The following is a 21,788-nucleotide window of genomic DNA, read 5'->3' as shown; positions in this document are numbered from 1 at the left end:
AAAAATTTATATATATTGTTTGCTCCAGTAGGGAAAATACCTTTTAAATTGGGGTGGGTAGTTTAGTTAAAAGGTAAGTAAAACAGATTATTATTTTGCAGTAACTCCCAGATTATAGAACTGGAACCTATAAGATTTTTTTTAGGGGGTGGGAGTGGGGGTAGGTGGGAGTACCGGAGATTGACCTCAGAGGCACTCAAACACTGAGCCACATCCCCAGTCCTATTTTGTATTTTATTTAGACAAGGGATCTCAGTGAGTAACTTGGCGCCTTGCTTTTTGCTGAGGTTGGCTTTGAACTTGTGATTCTCTTGCCTCAGCCTCCGGAGCCACTGGGATTACAGGCGTGCGCCACCATGCACAGCAACCTTTAAACTGCCCTGGACTTGAGGATTTATAGAAAGTTTGTCTTGATTAAGCTGTGCTTTCCATCTCTTTGCCAGTTTTTTTTTTTTGCATACATAGTCTTCTCCATAGGTTGCATTTCAGATCTTTTACCATTTATTGAAAATACCTTCTTTCTCCTCTTCCATAGATGCTCTTATTTTATCTGAGTGTTATGGAAAAAATTAGTTTTGGTATAACTGCTATACCTCACTGTAGTTTCAGTATAACTGTTCTTTAACAAGATATTGCTAGCAGAAGTCCTCTTAGAAACTTCTCTTGTGAGATATACTAAAATGCTCACTTTAGAAACCCATCTGTGTACTGCTTCCATATGGCGAAAGTATTCTGTCCAGTATCCTTATACTTAAACTACTTGCTTTTTTAGTGGCAAAGTGCCATTTCGTATATATTAAAATTAATAATAACTTTTATTTTTATTTTTTAAGGCTTTTTAATTGGTAGCATTATATGAAAGGGAAAATACTTCAGAATTATTTTGTTTTGAAAGGGTTTTATATTTGAATGAGTTTGAAGACTTTTTTATTATTAAAAGATTTTACTACCCAATACACAGATTGATTTTCCTACTGTATTCTCGAGGTATACTCTTTAAAAGGTAAAAATTGTATTCTTTAGCCAACCCCTTTTCCTCTATACTTAGGTTTTTATAATACAATCTTGTGGATTCTGACAGTGCTTAAGAATAGAACTTTGTCCGATAGCTCTCACTGTTTTCTGATCTGTGTGCACAAGTATTTTTCAGCTTATGCTGCCCAGTCAGAACTTTCCTCTATAACTGTGTTGACCCTAAGCTTTAGATTGGGGTAGGCAGGTAGAGGGATGGAATAGAATATATTTCTCAATCTGAGGTTATTGGGGAGCCCTGCATAAGACTTTTGGTTTGAACAATCATCTTAATTATAAAGAGAGTTTTGTACTTCTTCCTCATGATTCATAGCAAGTGTTTGTAGACTACCAGAATTATAGATGCAGACTCACTGTGGAACATGGAAAACATAATTGGTTTAATCAAAGAAGATCAGAAATCAGATTTTATCTCGTTTCATTTGCATAATGTTGAATTTTAAATTGCTTCAGAGAACTCTTCTTTATTAATTGTTTTCTATAGTAACACTGTCCTAATTTTTTTTCAAAACACTAGAAATAATAAGAGTTCCTTATTCTTGTATTTGACTCCTTAAGAGTATATTAAAATGTCAGAAATTTTAGACCTGGAAAGAGATTTGAACTAGTAATTTGAAGACTTGGGTTTGTTTTCTGACTTTACCACTTAACTGTATTTTAAACTCTTTGAACTTTAGTTTTTCTTATATAAAATAAGTATAATAATACATGCCCTGTTCTGTGTTCCTCACTGGATTATTGTCAGAATCCAATTTATCTATTCTTTTCATTAATATTTTGAGCCTACTTTGTACCAGCCAGGTGCTAGTGATACTGTGTTGAATAAAACAAAGTTACTGCTCAGTGGAATGAAGTGAACATAACACATGTGAAAGTGTTGCAAAAATTGTGAAGGAATTCAGAAATTTAAGTTATTTTGCCATCCAATAACCAAAATTTCAAAAGTAGAGAAGCTGAGATCCAGAAAAGTTAAGTTTAATGTTACATGCATGGTGCATTAGAGTTGGAATTGAAATAAGATTGTTCTTTACAGCTGGTGTTCCTTCTCTCATTTTCTATCATATATATTATGATCCAGATTGTTCATCTGTTTCCTGTTTTTTTCCCCTGTCAGTTCAATGATTTCCCTGTTTTTCATCCCATAGGCACTTTTTTCTTCTCACTTTGTGTCTTAAGCCCCCTACCTTATTTTCTATAACATTTTAACATTTCTATACTATCATGTGTAATATTTAGGTGATTATCTGGAAAGCCATGTTATTTCCATTTAGGATTAATCTGAATTTATGTATTTGCTTGGCCATTGGTCTTAAGTTTTTGGCAAACTATAAAAGCTGATAATAACTACTTTAAAGACTTTATTGAGCCTAAAAATCAATATCATGGAAATCCCTTAGCATACAACAAGACTTAATAAGTATTGTTGGTTTGTTCTTTTTCTCTGAATGACTTTCCTATGTAGGATTTTTCTATTACTGCAAAAATACCAATTTACCAGAGGCTCCATGACTGTTTCCTATGGCAATATTAAGAAAATTAGGTTTATTTACAAAATCTTTCACATCCTTCTCTAATCCTTGCTCTGTGCTTGTATACTGTATGCACTGTGGAGCATGACAGGAGGATGTTGTCACCCTTATATTCAACTTACAATTGACTTACTCAGTCAATTGATCCAACTTACAGTGTTGTATAGGGCTTTAAATCAGGGGTCTACAAATCTGAAAATGTGCACAAAACTAATGTTTTTTTTTTTTTTTTTTCTCCTCAAGGAGTACTTGCATAGGTTCAATTTTTAAATTTTTATTTATTTATTTTATAATACTGGTGATTGAACTAGTACACTGTACCTGAACTATAAACCGGCCCTTTCTGTTTTTTGAGATAGGGTCTCACTAAGTTGCCGAGGCTGGCCTCAAATTTGCAATCCTCCTATCTCAGTCTCACAAGACACTGGGATTACAGGTGTATGCTACCACACCAAGCTAGATTTGATTTTTTAAATGATCCAGTGAACCTAGAAGAGATTTAGAATCACCAAATTTGTTTATATTTATTCATCAATTTTGAGAAATAAACAATGTCAGCATAAAACTAAGTAATAAATTTTGAGTAGAAATGGGGAATAAAGGTTATACTGTTAATCTGAAGTCTTGGATTTGAACTTTAGCTCTGTTACTTATTAAGCTCTGTGACCTGAAATGGGAGAAACACATATATTCTTTAACTTTGATGATAATAACCCATATCTCCTTATAGAGCTGTTGTTAGGATTCAATGACATCATTTGTGAAAGAATACTTCTTCGTAGTGATAACACCTTATATCAGCATTAGTACCTGTTATTTCAATAATTGTTTGGGGAAGGAAACTTTCCCTGAGTATCTTTGGATTTCTCTTTTCTGTGAAATCTGGAATCACAGACTGGAACTCTTTGGTTGAGGTGAATCCTTGATAATATATATATTTTTTTATTTCGCCTTCAAATGAGATATTATGATAGGACAGGAAGCTCTGGGCTATGTGTCAGAATATTTGTATTAAAATTCCATCTGTACCATTAAGTTAGTGTACCTAGATGAAAATTTCTCAAAATCACTGTAAGACAATAACATTAGTACTTGTAGCAAATTCAGAGTTGTTGAGGGACAAATGAGATGATGTGGGATCACATCATAAATTGATAAATGACGTTTTGAACAATTTATGCCTCAGTCAATTGATCCATAATGACTGCTCAATGAATAGTAATATTGCTATTATTGTTATTATTTACTAAATATCTAGGTTATATAGACAGATCATATGACCTTATCTTAGCTTTTTTAATGTGGAAAGGGACTGGCAGAGAAGACAAAATTAAAGCACATGAAATGAAGAGGAAATAAAATACTTATGTATGTTGTAATGAAAACTATTTGTCATATAGAGATAGAGTGAACTAGAGAAACTGATGAAGGAGACCTCATTTGGGTTGAGGCTAAATATATATAGCCTTAAAGCATAGATACATTAAGATAGAAATGAAGGACATGTTATGAAAAAAAAAAATAATACAAGCACAGTTTTAAGGTGATTTAAAAAAAAAAAAGATGATGTAATAGAAACCATAAGGAGATTCAAGTGAATAAGGAATCTTGTTTTTACTCTTCAGAGTGAAATACAATTACAAAATCTCTGCATTGCTGCTCCATTTAACCCCAAGTTTAGCAAAAAGAAGATAGATTCTGATTCTACTATTTTTTTGTGAAGGGTTTTTCCATGGGTGTAAGGAACACATTTGTGTTATTTAAGATTTACTCTTTCTCTTACTACCTTATGCTATGGAAATAATGAAAATAAGTGGTATATTCCTAGAATTGTCTAAAAGGCAAACACTACTTAAATAGTGTTATTTACAATTAAGTTTTATACTTCTTTGCCATTTCATGTTCTCTGTCCTTTAAAAAACTTATCTTAAAATGGACATTACACCAAAAGATAGTTATTGTCACATTGGTTACAGTAGAACAGAAACAATTAGAAGCCATCTAATTATTTAAAAGAAGGGGAAATAACTTGATTTTTATATCTATAGAATAGATGAGGGGATGATAATTATGTATTCATATAATTCACAAACCATAAACTTTACCCACTGAAATCAGTCTTTTAATATATTCCCAGAGTTGTGCAATATTTGTGATTTTTAACCTCACAAATCAATTGAAGAATATTTTAATGACATCACAAAGAAACCTTATATATCCAATATCATTCACTTCTGTATCCCCCCAGGTTCTGGCTCTGGGAAACTACTTTGGTTTTCATCTCTGAATTTGTCTATTTCGGGCATTTTATATGAATAAAATGATTAATGTGGTCTTTTGTGAGTGGTTCATTTCAGCATTTTAGCATCATGTTTTTGAGGTTCATCCATGTTACAACATTATTACTTATTCTTTTTTTTTTTTATCCTTGAATAATCCTCCATTGTACAGGTAGACCATACTTTGTTCATTTGTTTATCAGTTGATGGATGTATGGATTGTTTCTGGAATACTGTGAATAATGCTGCTGTGAGCATTGGTGTACAAATTCTTGTGTGGACTTATGTTTTTATTTCTTTTAGGTATATACCTAGAGGTGTAACTTATGTATTATAGTGTTTAATTTTTTTAAGAAATGCAAGCTGTTTCAGAGTTGCAGCATGTTATTAACATTTTCACTTATCAATGTGTAAGGTTTTAGTTTCTCCATATTCTTGTCAACATGTGGTATTGTCTGTCTGTCTGTCTCTCTCTCTCTTTTTTTTAAATTATTAGAGCCATCTTTGTGGGGTGAAGTAGTATTTCATTATGGTTTTGATCTGTATTTCTCTGATAGCTAGTGATATTGAAGATCCTTTTATATACTTATTGGCCATTTGTATATCTTTAGAGAAGTTTCTTCTCAACTCTTTTTTCCATTTTTAACTTAGGTTAACTTGTCACTTTATTATTGAGTATATTACTGTCATTTTTTTTTTTTTTAACTACAGGCTCATTGGACAGTCGTTTGCATTTTGTCAGTAGCTGCTTTTGTGCTGTAAAATTGTAGTAGACTAGGTGTGGACAGATGATTTGGCCTGCAAAGTTGCCTAAAATTGTTATTTGTCCTGTTAAGAAAAAGTTTATCAATTCCAGGAATAGACAGTTTTGGGCCATTAAAACGTTTAAGAATTGGGAATGTCGCTTGGTGGTACAGTGCTTGCTTGGCATGAACAAGGCCCAATGTTTGATCCTTAGCACCACAAAAATAAATAAGTAAATAAATAAATAGATACGTAAAAACACTTAAGAAATGTATTGTTAAATTTATAGGAAATATATTGGATTGAAAATCATAAAGTAGTGTATGCTATATACTATAAAATTTTATAAAATTTGTGAGTATCTATATTTAAGAAATTAAAAGGAAGTACACTAAAATATTAATAGTGACGTTTGGATTGTGGGTTTATGGCTGAGTTTAGCTAATTCAGGAAATATGATAAGGAATTACATTTTATAAAATTTATTACTTTTTAGCCAGAGATAGATAAAAACATCAGCAATACAGATAGTTTAAGATGCCTTTAAAAAAATTTATTGCCTCTTTCTCTTTTCTTTGTGTTCTTGTGAACATAAGAATTGTTCTTTCAACTATTCTTAAGACGTTTTGTGTTGGCAGTCACTGTCTGTTTTTTGTTGGCAGTCACTGTCTGTTTTGTGTAGGCAGCCACTGTCTGTTTTGGGGGAAGTGATCTTGAAACTAATGCTTAATATCTTGCTTTGTATATGACAGAATAGTGAATATTCAAAAATCCTTCTGGAATTCCTATTTGTGACTTCCATATTAATTTTTGGCAGAATTTTATATACATGTTGGTTGGATCTGCATGTTTCATTTGTTAGGGAAATCTTACTAAAATTCTTGTTTATTAAAATGACTAACATCATGAGTTTAATTTTTTAGTACTTTAATATTATACCATAGAAGAATGCATCCTTAGTCCAAGATTACTTTTTTCTCTATTCCAGAGGCTTGGTTAAGACTTCCAGCTTTTGTTCTTTGTGCTTAATCCTTGAAAAGGTGACTATGCTTCATGTGTGTGCCTCTATAATTTGTTCATGATGTCCAAGTCATCAAAACACCTGAATCTTTGACTTCCTTGAAGTGTTAGAAAACAGAATGTAGAACTGGACTTAAGCAGTATGATAGTTCAGTAAATATCATTTCCTTTAATATGGTTTCTTAAATCTACATGCCTAAGTCTTTTTCTGTTTCCATCCATTTATTTATGACTTTTATAAATAAGAAGTTTTGTTTCTTTGTTTAGGTGGAATAGACAGAACACTGGTTTGAAAGTCAGGAACCCTGATTTAACAAAACCTTGGTGCTACTATGTAACCTAGAACATGTAGTGTTTCAGTGTGGCTCTGTAATTATAGGAACTTGTGCTAACTATTTGAAATTTCTTTTCATTTTAAAATACTAAGATTCTCTGGTCAGGTTTGTCTTAATCTTGATTTACTTGTTTTCTGTCATATCTCCTGAAACACACACTTCACTATAGTCTACATTTTTAATACCATTTAGTGTGTTATTTTCTAAGTGTATCATTTTCTAAAGTTGTGTGGGATTGTTAATTCTGGTTAATTTGGCGGGGATCAATCTCTGATCAGTTGTTTTAGAGTAGGAGTATGTTAGTTTTTTGTCACTGTGTCCAAAATTCCAGACAAAAAGAACGGTTTATTTTGTGTTCATGGCTTCAGAGGTTCAGTACATGGTCAGCTAACTCTATTGCTCTAGGTACAAAGTATAGCCCAGAGGAAAGCTGCTCAACTCATGGCAGCAAGAAGCAGAGAGAGTGTGAGGTGCCAGTGACAAAATATAAATCCCAAAAGTATGCCCCTAGTGAATTACTTCCTCCAGTCATACCCTTCCTGTTCTGTAGTTACCACCCAGTATAGTAGTCTTTTTAAGTTGTTAATTCATCACATGGATTAAATCTACTGGTTAAATTATAGCTCTCATAATCTGATCACTTCACCTCTGAACATTCCTACATTGTCTCACTCATAAGCTTTCTGGGGACATCTCTTATCCAAACCATAACCAAAGTCTTAAGAATAGGATAATAAAGTTTATTTGAGCCTTTTAATATATTTGTATTTGGTCAGAAATTTTCCTGACTTCAAACATAAAAAGACATTTTCTAGTCAGATCTTTTCTTAATGATTAAAAATCTTCTCTATTATAAACTTAAAAAAAAATTATTAACCAACCTACTGTTATTTTTTAATAGAATAGTGAAAATACAATAAATCTGTGCTGCAGGGATACTGCCACATCAATGTTCATAGCAGCACAATTCACAATAGCTAGACTGTGGAACCAACCCAGATGCCCTTCAATAGATGAATGGATAAAAAAAATGTGGCATTTATACACCATGGAGTATTACGCAGCACTAAAAAATGACAAAATCATGGAATTTGCAGGGAAATGGATGGCATTAGAGCAGATTATGCGAAATGAAGCTAGCCAGTCCCTAAAAACCAAATGCCAAATGTCTTCTTTGATATAATGAGAGCAACTAAGAACAGAGCAGGGAGGAAGAGCAGGAGGAAAAGATTAACATTAAACAGAGACATGAGGTGGGAGGGAAGGGGAGAGAAAAGGGAAATTGCATGGAAATGGAAGGAGACCCTCATTATTATACAAAATTACATATAAGAGGTTGTGAGGGGAATGGGAAAAAAAACTAGGAGAGAAATGAATTACAGTAGATGGGGTAGAGAGAGAAGATGGGAGGGGAGGGGAGGGGGAATAGTAGAGGATAGGAAAGGTAGCAGAATACAACAGTTACTAATATGGCATTATGTAAAAATGTGGATGTGTAACCGATGTGATTCTGCAATCTGTATTTGGGGTAAAAATGGGAGTTCATAACCAACTTGAATCTAATGTATGAAATATGATATGTCAAGAGCTTTGTAATGTTTTGAACAACCAATAAAAAAAAGAAATATAAAAATAAATCTGTGCTGTTATTAAGTCTACTATCTTAAACTTTCTTGTTGGTTTTAATTATTAGTATGGATTTGTTAGAAATGAATAAAAGAGTTTTTGTTTTATTTCTTCCACTTCAGCACTGGGAGGTGGGATAGTCATGCAAAAGGGATAGATAGATTTGTAGCCACGAAGTTATGAGACTTGTCTCCTTGTGTGGTTGCTAATATACCTCTTATTAGAGAAGAAGTTTTCATGTATTTTTGAGGGAAAAATAAGTAAATTTTACTTGGAAGAGAAGTTAGGAAGTAAAGGTAAATTTAATATAAATTTATGGAAGTTTGTGATAAAAAATCAAACTATTTTAATCAGTATTGATAACTAAATTCTAAAGTAGATGATAAAAGGGAGGACATGTGTTCTTTTTTAAAACATTTTTTAATTCTTTAGTTATAGGTGGGCACAATATCTTTATTTTATTATTATTATTATCATTTTTTTTAATGTGGTACTGAGGATCAAACCCAGTCCCTCACGCATGCTAATTAAGTGAGTGCTGTACCACTGAGCCCCAGCCCCAGTCCTGACATGTGTTCTTGATAGATATATAGTAGCATGTATTTATGAATGAATTAAGGCAGAAGAGGAAAATTGACTTAGTAGATTTAGGATCAAACTTATAATTCTGTGCCATTAAATATTTTTGCCCAAATTCAGTTTCAGGTTGAGCTCTTAACACTGTACAAAAGTAGTCTTTTTAAGGAGTTTTGAAGGATACCAACAAGTATTTATGTATTTTAATATGTGTATTCTTTCAAACAGTGAATTATGAAGGAGAATTAGAATCTGATTCAGTGGCTCAAGATTTCAGTGGCTTCAAGAAGAAAGAATTAATTTCTTTCACAGATGAGCAACCTACTTTTCTCTCTCAACAAAATTGTCTGTTGATCAAAAAGTTCTCTAATGGAATAAAACTTTTTCTAGAACTCCCCAAAGATATTTGTTAAAATCTCCCCAGAAAAACTAGGAATTGCATTATATTAATCATTTGAACTTTTTGTTTCTTTTTTTTTTTTTTGCATAGAAGATAATGATCTTATATAGGAGATGAATACATATTAATTTTATGTGATTTATTATTTTGATGTTATTGATATACCTTTAACCCGCCTCCCTCCATGTGTACATGTATTTCTTTATTTCTTGATGGTTTTTAATTCCAAAAAAAGCTAATATTCTTTGTGTGTGTGTGTGTACATACTCATTATGCAATATGCAGTATAGTATGTTGTTCTTACTTTTTTAAATAAGGCCTTAATGTATTGTCACTTCTGTGACAAAGTAATGTGGCTTCGGGAATATAGCATTTCTTATAGGATTGTTTCTATGAGAAAAACAGCTTTGATTTTTTTCATTTTGACATAAGGCACCTTTTCCAGGAAAGTATTCTGCCATGAATGTGAAGATTGCCTTTACTGCCAAACGGTCACCCTCTTCTCTGGTCAGGCAAGTCTACAAGATGACACTTGCATATGTATACCATGCTCATTCCCTTCTTTTATTCATTTCTGTATCTGTTGTTCTCCCATATAAATACTACTCATTCATCAAGATTTAAATGTAGCTTCTTTAATTAAGCATCTTTAAATTAAGACACATAGGTTAATCTCTACTTGTTTCTGTGTGTGGTTCTCTTCAGCAAAATTTTAAGCAGTTTTTTTATAGTAGTACTAATTCTGTACTACTGAGGTGGAAGCTCGCTTAATAGATTCTTAGCCAGTATTCTCCTGTCTCTTTGTATGATATACTGACTGACAACCCTACCATTAAGGTTAGGTTGAATGACTTCTTGCTATTATTTCTGTCCACTTCTGTTTCCACTTTTTAGGTTTTAAGCTTATCAAAGATGTTTTGTGTCATGCCTGTGCTCCATTTCCAAGAAAGTTTTAACAGTTAGTCCATGTTATGACTATATTCATTGGTGATTTAGAGGAGAAAGATAGTGAAGCACATTAAAAGTTGTATTTGTTTCTGAGCTTGTACATCCCACTTATGCTTTTTAATTTTAATCATATAGTTTAACTCCTAACTTAGCTTGAAGAAAGATGAGTACAGCAGGGTAGTTTCTATTCAAACTAAATTTACTTGGTTTGGAACTACTCAGAGCTAATTGAAGATTATAGTTGATTAAGTGTGCAAAAGACAATTATGAAACATTGAGAGAAAATCTTAAAAGACCTGCCTTCAGATTTGTCAGGCGCCCCCACCACCCCCGCACTGTGTGGTAGTTTGAGGTTCATTCAAGATGTGTGATGTGTTAGCACTGATCAGCAGAACCTTAATCAAAGAAACCTTCTTAGTCCTCATTGAAAGATTTATATAGGTTAGAATGAAATGTATTCAAGACTCTTTGATCAAATATTTAAATTCACCTACTAAACAATTACCAGTTTTCTATCACTCTGTGTGCTTGTGTGTGTGCTTATTGTGTTATTTAATATGATCATACATAGAAAGCCATAGGTGTCCTTAGAGGAAAAAATCCTGAGAAGTGATGTGTCTTGCAGAATTTCATAGCTAATGACTTGGTGGGTCTTTTATTCAAATCAAGGACATCTGTTGTAGTATGATGCAATTTCTGGAAATATTTGATTTTGTTGGTATATTACTAGTGGTAAGTTGTAAACCTTAGAATAGCTGGAACAAGTGAGGCAATTTGTGTAATCCCAATTTCAGTTCACATATTTGTGACATTCCTTGCCTTTTAGACATTTAAGATTAAGTAATTTGGGGGCAAAAAGAGCTTCTCAGTTCATGTGCTATTTTAGAACTTTAGGAGTACGAATGCCTGCATACCTCATGTTGTCCTCTCTAAGCACCTATTAATAGTGCTTTGGCCTTGTAAGCAGAATAGTAAATCAGTATGCATCAAGTGCTTCTAGTGTTCATGTTACTTAGCACTTGGGGGTATAACTATGAATAAAACAGTCATAGTTGAATAAAACAAGATCTCCTGTCTTTGATATTTTAAAATTTAATGGTGAAAGTGTTAACTGCAGGTTGTTAGTTCTATGTAAAGTGGAAAGTATGGTGTTATTTAAATATATAACCAGAGAACCAGGACTATTTTGAGGGAATAGTGGAGAGGGTGGGTGTCAATGAAGGCTGCCATGGGTAAGTGACATTTCAGATGATCATGGAAGTATAGTTGGATTTTTCAAGTGAATGTTGGTGGGATATAAGAGAGAAAAAATATGTGGAGATGGGTAAGGTTGAACAAATTTGGTAGAGAAAATAAGAGGTAAGAAGGGGCTCATTTGAGTTTGGGAAGTGGAGAAAAAACAAACAAAAAAAACAAAATTTGGGTCTATAGACAGAAAGGACTAGGGTGAACTAGATGAAGAAGAAGAAATAAGCAGGATGCAGGTGTTCATGATCTGAGAGAATGTATTCATGCTTAGCCCTGAGAATGTATTAAAAAGTTTTTAAAGATCTCATTTTGTGCATATACTTTTTACAATATAAATTTGGCTGCTCTATAGAAAATGGGATGGAGGGGGAGATAAGTGGAGTTGGGAGACCTAGAGGAAGGATAGTGGCAAGGAATAGGATGGTGATGTTAGAGAGGGGGCGTGCAAAATTTATGGTCAGAGAAAAGTATAGTTTCTGGTTTGGTTTTGCTTTTGTGCTTCAGTTAAAACTTCATAGCTTGTTTGACTTCCAGTTAGCCTTTTAATTCTTTCTTGAAATAATTTGGCAAGATACATAAGCTTCAGGGTATTACCGTAAATTTTATTTTATTTTTTTGGTCAGGTTAATTATATCACTATTTTTTTGGTCATATAAGAAATACGTCTGTATTTTTAAATGTAAGAAATGACAGGTTATAAATAATAATTAAATGAAAGCATCAGTAATACGTTTTGGAATAGCCCATGTGTTTTTACTAGAATTGGTGTCATGTGATGGATGGAATATTTTTTAAAAAGTGGAAGAAATGGGGCTGGGATTGTGGCTCAGCGGTAGATCGCTCGCCTAGCACACTCAGGACCTGGGTTCGATCCTCAGCACCACATAAAAATAAAGGCATTGTGTTGTGTTCATCTACACCTAAATAAATAAATAAATAAATAAATAGTGGAAGAAACTTTATGAGCATAATTTAAGAATAATTGCTATTAAGAGTTTCAATAAAAAGCAATGTAGTAAATGCTATAGAAGGAAATGTAGCTATTATATAATTAAATGAGCTTTTAGTCACAGTCACATGATGTTTCTTGCATATTATACATCATAATTTAGTACTTCACAGTCTTCAAAATATTTTCTAATTTTATTAGACAAATATTATTAGAAATCTTTAGTGTATATTCTTTATTAATGGGAAACTGTACTATTGTTGTTCTTACTAATACAAAGAAGTTCCTTAGAGTTGAGATTTTTGGATTTTCAAATAGTCATTGGAAGAAAGTCAAGCAGTGGAAAATAGTGATGTTGAGTAGAGATATAGAATATTGTTTTTCCATTTTCCTACTCTCATCATGTTTCTGTATTAAAATAGAAATTAATGCTTAATATTTAAAATAATTTGAATATATTTGCATTTCTTGATGATTTTGTTCATTTTAAATGTCATTATGTCCTCTATAATGAATCAAGATGGGTTTATCTAGAGGCTTCTAAAATTGGTATATTTTATTCTGTTTGAAAAAAAATTCAGTAAATTAAATAAATAATAGTGCATCATGAAATAGAACAGATATAACTTGGAACATTATATATTCTGTTTTCTTTAATTTAATTTCTTTAATTCGTAAATTTGTTAGAATGAGCCTTACTTATATGGATTAAATGAGCTAATGGACTATGCTCAATAAATTCTATTTCTATAAAATTTTAAAGTATTGATGACTGAGTAAATATTTATGTAAAGATTTTTGAAAGGTACTCACATAGATTTTGTCTTTTTTTTTTTTAAACGGGGGAAAAGGACTCTAGAAACAACTGCTAGTTAAAAGTTTTTTAGATTTTTATTTTGAGGCTGAATATTATTACCAAGTTTATTTATATGCCTATATGTGTGGCTCTTCAAATAATGTTAATCTTCTGTCAAAGATAATACTAAAATGCATAGTTTTTAATGTTAATTTGTTTTGCTGTTCATGTATTTAGAATTTATTCTTTGTTTATATATGCAATAAATCATATTTGTGACTTTAAAATAGTATATGAATATTAATAACAATGTTTTTAATTGAAAATAGCCCTCCGTTTTTTCCTTAATCCCATTATCACTCATTAAAGCTTCCTTTCAAAAAGTGACTGTAATCAAGTCAACATTTTCACTAGTACTTTATTATCCTTGTGTTGTTAATTATGATAATGAATTATTTTGTACTTTTCTGGTTTCTCACAGTGCCCAACATCTCCATGAATATGCTTCTTGTCTTTTATCTACTTGATATGTTCCTGAAATAGGGAAGTTATTTTACTATTATTTTAAGAAAAAAAACAACATTGAAAAAAATGCTTATTTAAAAATATTCTATCCAAAGAGAGATGTAATTGTATTATATTATCTTTTTCAGTAAAACCTCTCACTGGTGTGCTGAATTAGCAGTGTCTTGAGTTCAGTTGTTTTGAGATTAAAGTACTAGATAACTTTATAAAATGAGTCATCACTTATTTTACAAGTATTCTAAAGGCTTTTATGTAGTACTTTAGTTAATTCTTTTAAGTACCTCATTTTTCTGTGGTGAGTTATTTCTAGTGGTTATGTTTTTAAGTGCTAGCTTATGCAAATAGAAATAAGATCAGAGGCAGGAGTTTGGATTATATAACTAAAAGAAAGAATATGGAGAATTCAGACAGGTTCAAAAGAAACCAAGAAATGTTTGTAACACTCTTTTAAAAGCAAACAAAAATATTATGTATCCCTTATGTATTCTTGTGTCTGGGTTGAGAAATTGTGTGATATACTGTGGTCAAACTCATTTCAGATTTAACTGGAAAAAAATAATTTCTTTTCATATTTTAATAAAGTAGATAGTATTTTTAAGCTTTGACACATAAAATAATTCAAATAATATTGTTAGAAGACTTAATGAAGTAAATTTGATATACTTTGGGTCTTGTAAAATGGGGACCAAATGAAAAATAATTAAAATTTCAGTATAAATTTGAAGTCTGTGATAATAATGTGTATCAGTCATTAAAATGAACTCACTTTTTTTTGGTAAAGCATTTATATATTGCTTTTATATAATTGTTTTCTAAAAGGTCAAAAGAAATAGACTGGCAACCTTATTTTACTACACGCATTGTAGATGATTTTGGCACACACCTACGAGTATTCAGAAAGGCTCAACAGAGAATAACAGAGAAAGACGATCAAGTAAAAGGTAATGTCTTTGTTCCATTTGAAAATTAGGATTTAAAACTCTGTTTTCTTTTTCATCTTCTAAATTTTATATTGTTTCTTTCCTTCTTCCAGGCACAGCAGAAGATCTTATAGATACCTTCTTCGAAGTTGAAGTTGAAATGGAGAAGGAAGTTTGCCGTGACCTAGTGTGCACTTCTCCCAAAGATGAAGAAGGTTTTCCTTTTAATATAATTCTTTTAAGTACAGTAACTGTTTAAAGACAAATTATCAGAACAAATTTAAGGGTAAAATTATTCGTGCACAGGTATAATAGTGAAGACACTGTTCATTTTAACTCTACAAGTTGTTTCTACATTTTTTCATCCATTTAAAAATTCATGTGTTGTCTTTTTTAAATATAACAGCACAAACGTTTAAAATTAAATGTTTTATTTTATGAACTATAGTAAGATTTTTATCTGTTACCCTAAAATATTTTCTAAGGAAATCATTATAAATCATTATAAACAAAATCATTATAAATGAGATCATTATAAATGATTTCAGATGAAATTTATAAATTTAAGTGAACATGCCTTTTCTTTGTGACAGATTAGTCCAGAGACGTTTTAGTTCATTTTTTGAATTTTACAATTAAATATTTGCTAATTAGCACATTAAAAAATTAACAATATTGTCCATTTAATTTTATTCCTAGGAAGTGTCAGATAGGAACAACCATAGGGGGGAAAAATGTAATTTGTTTTCTTAATAAATAATAAATTATTTTCTTAGATTTTTGAAAACGTGCTAATCTTTTTTTCCCTTTGCATTTCCTTTCTTCTTTCCCCCTTTTTCTTCTTCCCTTTTTACATGTATTATATAATTTAGCTTTTACTTGCCAGTTCATTCACACTATTATGAAATAATAGCTAAATCTAAGAAGTAGTAATGACATACAATATTTTACGTAAGTTGAGCTCACTTAAATCAGAATAGAAGAACGTATTCTGCATCTCTTTTGGAGAAAAATTTAATAATTCAAGTTTCTCATGTGATTCAATAAACTGTCTAAAACTGAACAGAATTAAAGAAATTTTAATTTGGTTACTGAATAGTATATGAAGAACAGTGAAGTAAATTTTAATGAATGCTGATGTGTACTAATTACTAAAAGAGTAAGTCAGTACAGCTAGGGAATGCTTATTTCTACCTTTTTTGTGTGTCTTATATTAAGAGCAGTTGGAGATTTTAGGTTTTCTAATGTTATTATAGCTACCTTTTCTATTTTTAGGATTCCTAAGAGATTTGTGTGAGGTCTTATTATATTTATTGCTACCTCCTGGAGATTTCCAGAACAAGATCATGCGATACTTTGTCAGGGTAAGCGTAAACTCATACCAAATAATGAATGTAAAGAAACTTAGAACAGTAGTTCTCAAAATTTTTGGTCTCAAGACCCAGTTAAATTCTTAAAAATTTTTGAAGACCCAGAAAAGGTTTTGACTCAGATTCCCTGATAGGGTCTTGGGGACCTTTTCCCAATTCCCCCGAAGTCCCTGTCCAATGCTTTGTTAACTTCCTAAGTTAGGTGCTTGTATTTTGGGTTATAACAAGGGTAAATTCTTAAAAATTTCCAGTACTATATAGCTTTACCTAAGGTAGACAAGATAAAAAGAACATTTCTGGACAGAAACTTCAAATAGAACTGAGCAGCTAAAATTTTAATTTTCGTTAAAGATGAGAACTTTCCTGTAATGAAAGTCTTTGGAGTAAAACTCTTGTGTGTAAGCATAAAGGAGTAACATTTGGCTTTGTCTTCAAGAAATGCTACTTACTTAAGACCTTATCCAGGTTGCATGGGTAAAATTAAAATTTTGAATTTTCCTGAAAATCATAATCTTGTTAGTCTTTCCTCCCCCTTGAATTGGATTGGATTGGATTGGACTGGATACCAATTTATAAAGCATGTTTTAAAAATACATGTATGTTATTGCAATCCCAGTTTCTTCGTATCATCTAGCTTGAATTCAGTGTACTTGTCAGGTATTTTAAAGATATTTAATGTGAAGTGAGTAGAAACTACTAAGTTTTGATGGAACAGTGTGATAGATTAACTATATATGGTTAGGCCAATTTTGGGGAGCAGTCATATGAAAGGTGGTAAATACTTGGCATGTCTATTACTAGATTCACATCTACCATGTCTGAACTTCTCTTCTACTTAAATTTAATTAAATGTTAAAGTTCTCTAGTCCTAGGCCCTCTTTTGCTTATTCATTCTTTGGCTTTAAATGCCATCCATATGCTAATTAGTTAAATTTATATCTTAAGACTTCCCCTTTGAGTTCCAGGGTCCTCTGACATGCTGTCCACTTAAAATCTCCCCTGGAATAACTCAGACCTTTTAAACTTACATGTCCAAAATGGAAATCATTCTTGTCTCTATATCCATTTTGCCATTTAGTCTTTTTTTATGTCCCAGTAAATACTATGACCATCCACCAATTTTTCCAAATCCTGAGTCTTTCTAGAGGCTTATAAGGCTTGTGTGATAACATTTGTTTATTCTCCAGCCTCCATGCTGTGCAATCTCAGAGAAAACAAGAATTGGACGGTAAATTGTGGTAAAAATGGATGTTATTCAGGAACTGTTGGAATAGAGGAAGAAAGGCTTTCATATAAAACTGGACTCAATTCTGAATAACACAAGTAGGGATTTGTATCCCAGGGGCAGAATGGGGATAAGTGGATGGAAAGTTACTAAGAGATGTAGAGTAGTATGGGCAGGAGACTGTGTTTAAAAGGACTTAATAGGATTCTTGCTAAAGGTAGGTCAGGATGGTGAAATATCAAGAGCAGGGATGAAGAATTTGATCAGCTATGAAGGGTGGGAGAGTTCTGGCTAAATGTATGTGACAGGATTCTTGCTAAAACTGTGTGATACAGTAATGAATAAACATGGAAGGCCAAAGGTTGAGGCCTAATTTGGTAGAGGGTTCAGAGGAGCCTTCCAAAATTTGGTCAAGGATAATATCTTTGTCATTGGTTGTTACATTGCAGCCACATTGGCTTTCTTCCCCAAAAGGCCTCTTTCCTTTCCAGTTATAAAGCTATTGCATATGATTTTTCCCTTTGCTAAGATTGATTATTGTTAGTCTCTTAGCTAAGTAGTATTTATTTTTTTATATCTCACTTAATGTCATTTCCTCAGAGAAGCCTCCCTGACCACCCAATCTTAAACTCTCTTGTAATTCCTTATTACTGTTGGCTGTACATAGTTCTTTTTCATCATTGGATTTATCATGTTTTAAAGTAATAATTCATTTGTTGTGTTTACTTAATTGATATCTTTTTCTCAAATGAATTATAAATTCCTTTAGGTCAGGGACCTTATCTGTATGTATCATCATTGTATACCTAGTGGTTAACACTGTACATGGTATGTATCAGGCATTAAATCAGAGAATCAGTTATAATGCAACAGGAAACCCTGCCCTCTTGATGCCTGTGGTGCACGTGCTACTGCAGATTCCTGAGAAATAAACTGACACCTAAGGACTATGAATGAAGATCTGCCCTGTTACATGAGGTTATTGTTAAAAATCAATAGGATTGTAATGAGCAAATGTGTTTCACTAAGGATTCCTCTTTTAGTCAATACTTCATTTCTTTGTGCTTGAATCTGATTAAGGATAATTATAAGGCCCTGCATTCAGCAATTCACTTTTTCTTTTGTCATGATAGTCTTTATCAGTTTTCTTTTGTCAATAATTTTGTCAATGGTCACTATATTCCAAGTTTTCCCAAATTTGAGTTTTCCGAAAAGACATTTTTGTTTAGATGAAAGTTCTTTCCTTTAAATGGGTCTTTTGCATAGATTGTACAACACAGTATTTGACTGAAGTAATTGCTTTTTAATTGCTTCTACATTCTTTCTATTACTGCCTTTTCTTCATTTAAAGATTCATGGTTTCATGATTTTGTATCTTTCAGGCCTCCATAGTGACAGCTGATGCTATCTTCTAGAATTTGTGGGTCTTAAAATAAGAATTATGTGGAAATGGCTATTTACTTTGAAATATTTAGAGCTCTCACGAGGACCTGTAGAGGAATTATTGGGTCGTATAATTAGCCCCTGAATAGCCAGACCATTTTATGAGGCAAATTCAGATACCAAAGTAGTTTTCTAAGATTAACTAATTGCTTTATCTAGTAAATACAAAACTTACTCAAAATTCTTTCCAATGTATTTTTCCTCATTTTAAAAAGAAACTTTGGAAAAACATTTTTGTGTGTGTGTGTGTGTGTGTGTGTAAATTTTCTTCTTACAAAGTACATTTTTAAATTTGAACATTTTTAGCCAGAGATATAATTAGATGGAAGAAATTAAATAAACAAGTATAATTTTTAAGAAGTTAGGGGCTAAAGCTAATCTTGAAAGGAGCAATTCCTTGAAATTTGGCACCATAAAGTATCTTGAGACATTTCTAAAAATAACTGGAACATATATTAGTGCCTATGAGATATTAATTCATCACAGGGTAATAGTTATCAGAGACCTACACAATTTACAAAAGTAAATTCACATAAAATATTTCTTTAAGGAAAAATAAAGACCACCTTCTGTGAACATATGCTAAAAAATGGCCCAGATACATTAGCAATCCAGTAAAAAGAAATAAATTACTCTTTTACTTTGAAAAGTTAAATATCTTGTTAAATTTGTTGTTATTTAGCCCCCTCCAATATTCTCAAGAAATGATTTTTATAAATTTAGATATCATAGGCATTAATGGATGAAGGTTACTACTTAGGTGAAAATGGAATCAGTTCTAAATTCTTAGTTTGTTAGTTTTTTATTTCTACTCATTTATCAAATGCCTGCAATGACCTTAAAAAGACTGGAGAGATGGTAAATATTTTTAAAGATAGATAAGTCAGTAGTTTAACCAATTCTACTCATATACAGAGGATTCCTATATAGTGGTAATTTATTAGAGAAATGTAAGGTACTCAAAAACATAGAAAATATTAAGTGATACATCCTACAAATACTGGGTGGCTGTGTGTTTTAAGTATGTAAAAAAAGTGTTCAGCTGAAATGGTTAGGGTTTATTTTACAGTATAATTGATTGTTCAGTAAGGCTTTAAAGGAAAGGCAGAATTTAAATAGGTTAGAACATAATTATTGCAGTTGCTTGGTTTTTCTCCCTTGAAGTAAAAAACTTGATTCTAAAATTAGTGTACATCTTTTCATTCTGTTTTATACTTTTAATATAGATGTATGAATCCACAAAAACTTTTTTCCTCATGTTTTGTCTTTTAAAAATTGACATAAATACTAATGTACCAGATACATCTATAATTCACCATTAGTGTCATTGTGGAGATGTGAACTTGATAGGTAGCTTTGTCTTCTTTATTTTAATGAGGTTGTGGGATATCACCATTTTATAACATTTCATTATTATGTTTTCACATGTGTATGTGTATCAAGTGTATCATACCTAGCTTATGTAACAGCACTGTGTCAGGAAATTTACATTATGCCTTTGAGAAATATACATTAAATTTGTTTTTAATTTTTTTTTTTTTTTAGGAAATCCTTGCACGAGGAATTCTTCTTCCATTAATAAATCAACTCAGTGATCCTGATTATATTAATCAGTATGTCATATGGATGGTAAGTACCTTTTAAAATTGCTGCTCTGTTTTGGAAACAATTTTTTAAATGTAAAATACTATTTGGAGATGAGGGTGTTTAAGAAATAATTTATTGAAGGAATTAAAAATGTTTCTAAAGTAATTCCTGTATTTGTTATTTTATATTTTTTTGTTAAATGTGTTGGTCATTTTCTTTTTAAGAAGCTTATTGATTATTTTGCCTGATACTATGGTGCTGCTACTGCTTATTTTAAAATGGAATCTTTTAAACTGCCTATGTATACAAACAATGAGTATTTTTAACAGCTACTTCAGGTGGAGCATCCTTTGTCTAAAATGCTTGGGACTGAAAATGCTTCAGAATTTAGAATATTTTGGTATTTATAATAAAATATCTTGGGAATAGGACCCAAGTCTAAACATGAAATTCATTTGTTTCACATACACGTTATACGTAGTTTGAAGGTCATTTTATGCAATATTCTTAGCATGCCTGTGTTGTGACTGTGAACTGTCATATGAAGTTAGATGTGAAATTTTCTACTTGTGGCATAATGTCAGTACTCAAAATGTTTTGGATTTTGAATTTTTGGATTAGGGATACTAAACCTATATTTTGTTTTAAATACAACTCAATGTCTGAACTACTTAAATAGTGTGTGCTTCACATTTTATACCATATAATGGAAAATATGAATGATAGAACACTAGAATGAGAATCAGAATATTTGTATTTTAGGTCTGTTTTCCTAAGTTGCTTCATGTGCTTGTAAGTGGATAACTCAAGATTTTTCTACTCTTTCAAGCATACCAAATAGGAATTCTTCAGTTTATGAGTTCAATTTTTTTTTTTTTTTAATTTTCTGATTGTATTTTCTGTTCCTCAGTAAAGTCATAGCAAGGAGGAGTTGTAAATGGGCTATCTGCTGGGAATTCCTTTGGTATATACTTTTAGATCTTTGATTCATTACTTGAACCCAGGATTTCTTCTCTACATTCATCTCCTTTTAACCCCATCTACTATTCTTAGGAAAGAATCACTGATTATTCTTTGATTTCCTTTGACATTGTCAAACTTGCCAGCCATTGCTTTATTATTATTGTTGCCACCACATTTGTCTCTCTCACCAGACTATGGGTTACCTGCAAAGAAAAGAAAAATTTTATTTTGTATTCCTAGCATTTTTTTTTTCTGGAAGTGATAAAAGTTGAT

General features: G+C 31.7%; 1 protein-coding gene across 5 annotated transcripts in view; it reads left to right on the top strand.

Moving 5' to 3' along the window:
- The window catches only part of Snx13 (sorting nexin 13), a 150,328-nt gene that overhangs the window by 61,543 nt on the left and 66,997 nt on the right, over nucleotides 1-21,788 (top strand). For 3 of the 5 annotated variants that reach the window (XR_007346132.1, XM_015498128.2, XM_015498130.2), the window contains exons 6-9: nucleotides 14,827-14,948; nucleotides 15,041-15,142; nucleotides 16,203-16,291; nucleotides 20,511-20,594. Coding sequence is in view for 4 of the 5 variants with exons in the window: in XM_015498128.2 (XP_015353614.1) it covers nucleotides 14,827-14,948; nucleotides 15,041-15,142; nucleotides 16,203-16,291; nucleotides 20,511-20,594 (397 nt within the window). In the remaining variant the exon portion in view is untranslated. Of the gene's footprint in view, nucleotides 1-9,986; nucleotides 10,054-14,826; nucleotides 14,949-15,040; nucleotides 15,143-16,202; nucleotides 16,292-20,510; nucleotides 20,595-21,788 lie in introns of all 5 variants that reach the window. The other 2 variants (XM_048799658.1, XM_048799657.1) reach the window with 1 other exon arrangement.

The sequence above is a fragment of the Marmota marmota genome, unplaced genomic scaffold (assembly GCF_001458135.2).
Source record: "Marmota marmota marmota unplaced genomic scaffold, marMar, whole genome shotgun sequence".
Lineage (NCBI taxonomy): Eukaryota > Metazoa > Chordata > Mammalia > Rodentia > Sciuridae > Marmota > Marmota marmota.
The sequence above is the reverse complement of the archived record's forward strand: the minus strand, read 5'-3'. Positions and strand labels throughout refer to the sequence as shown.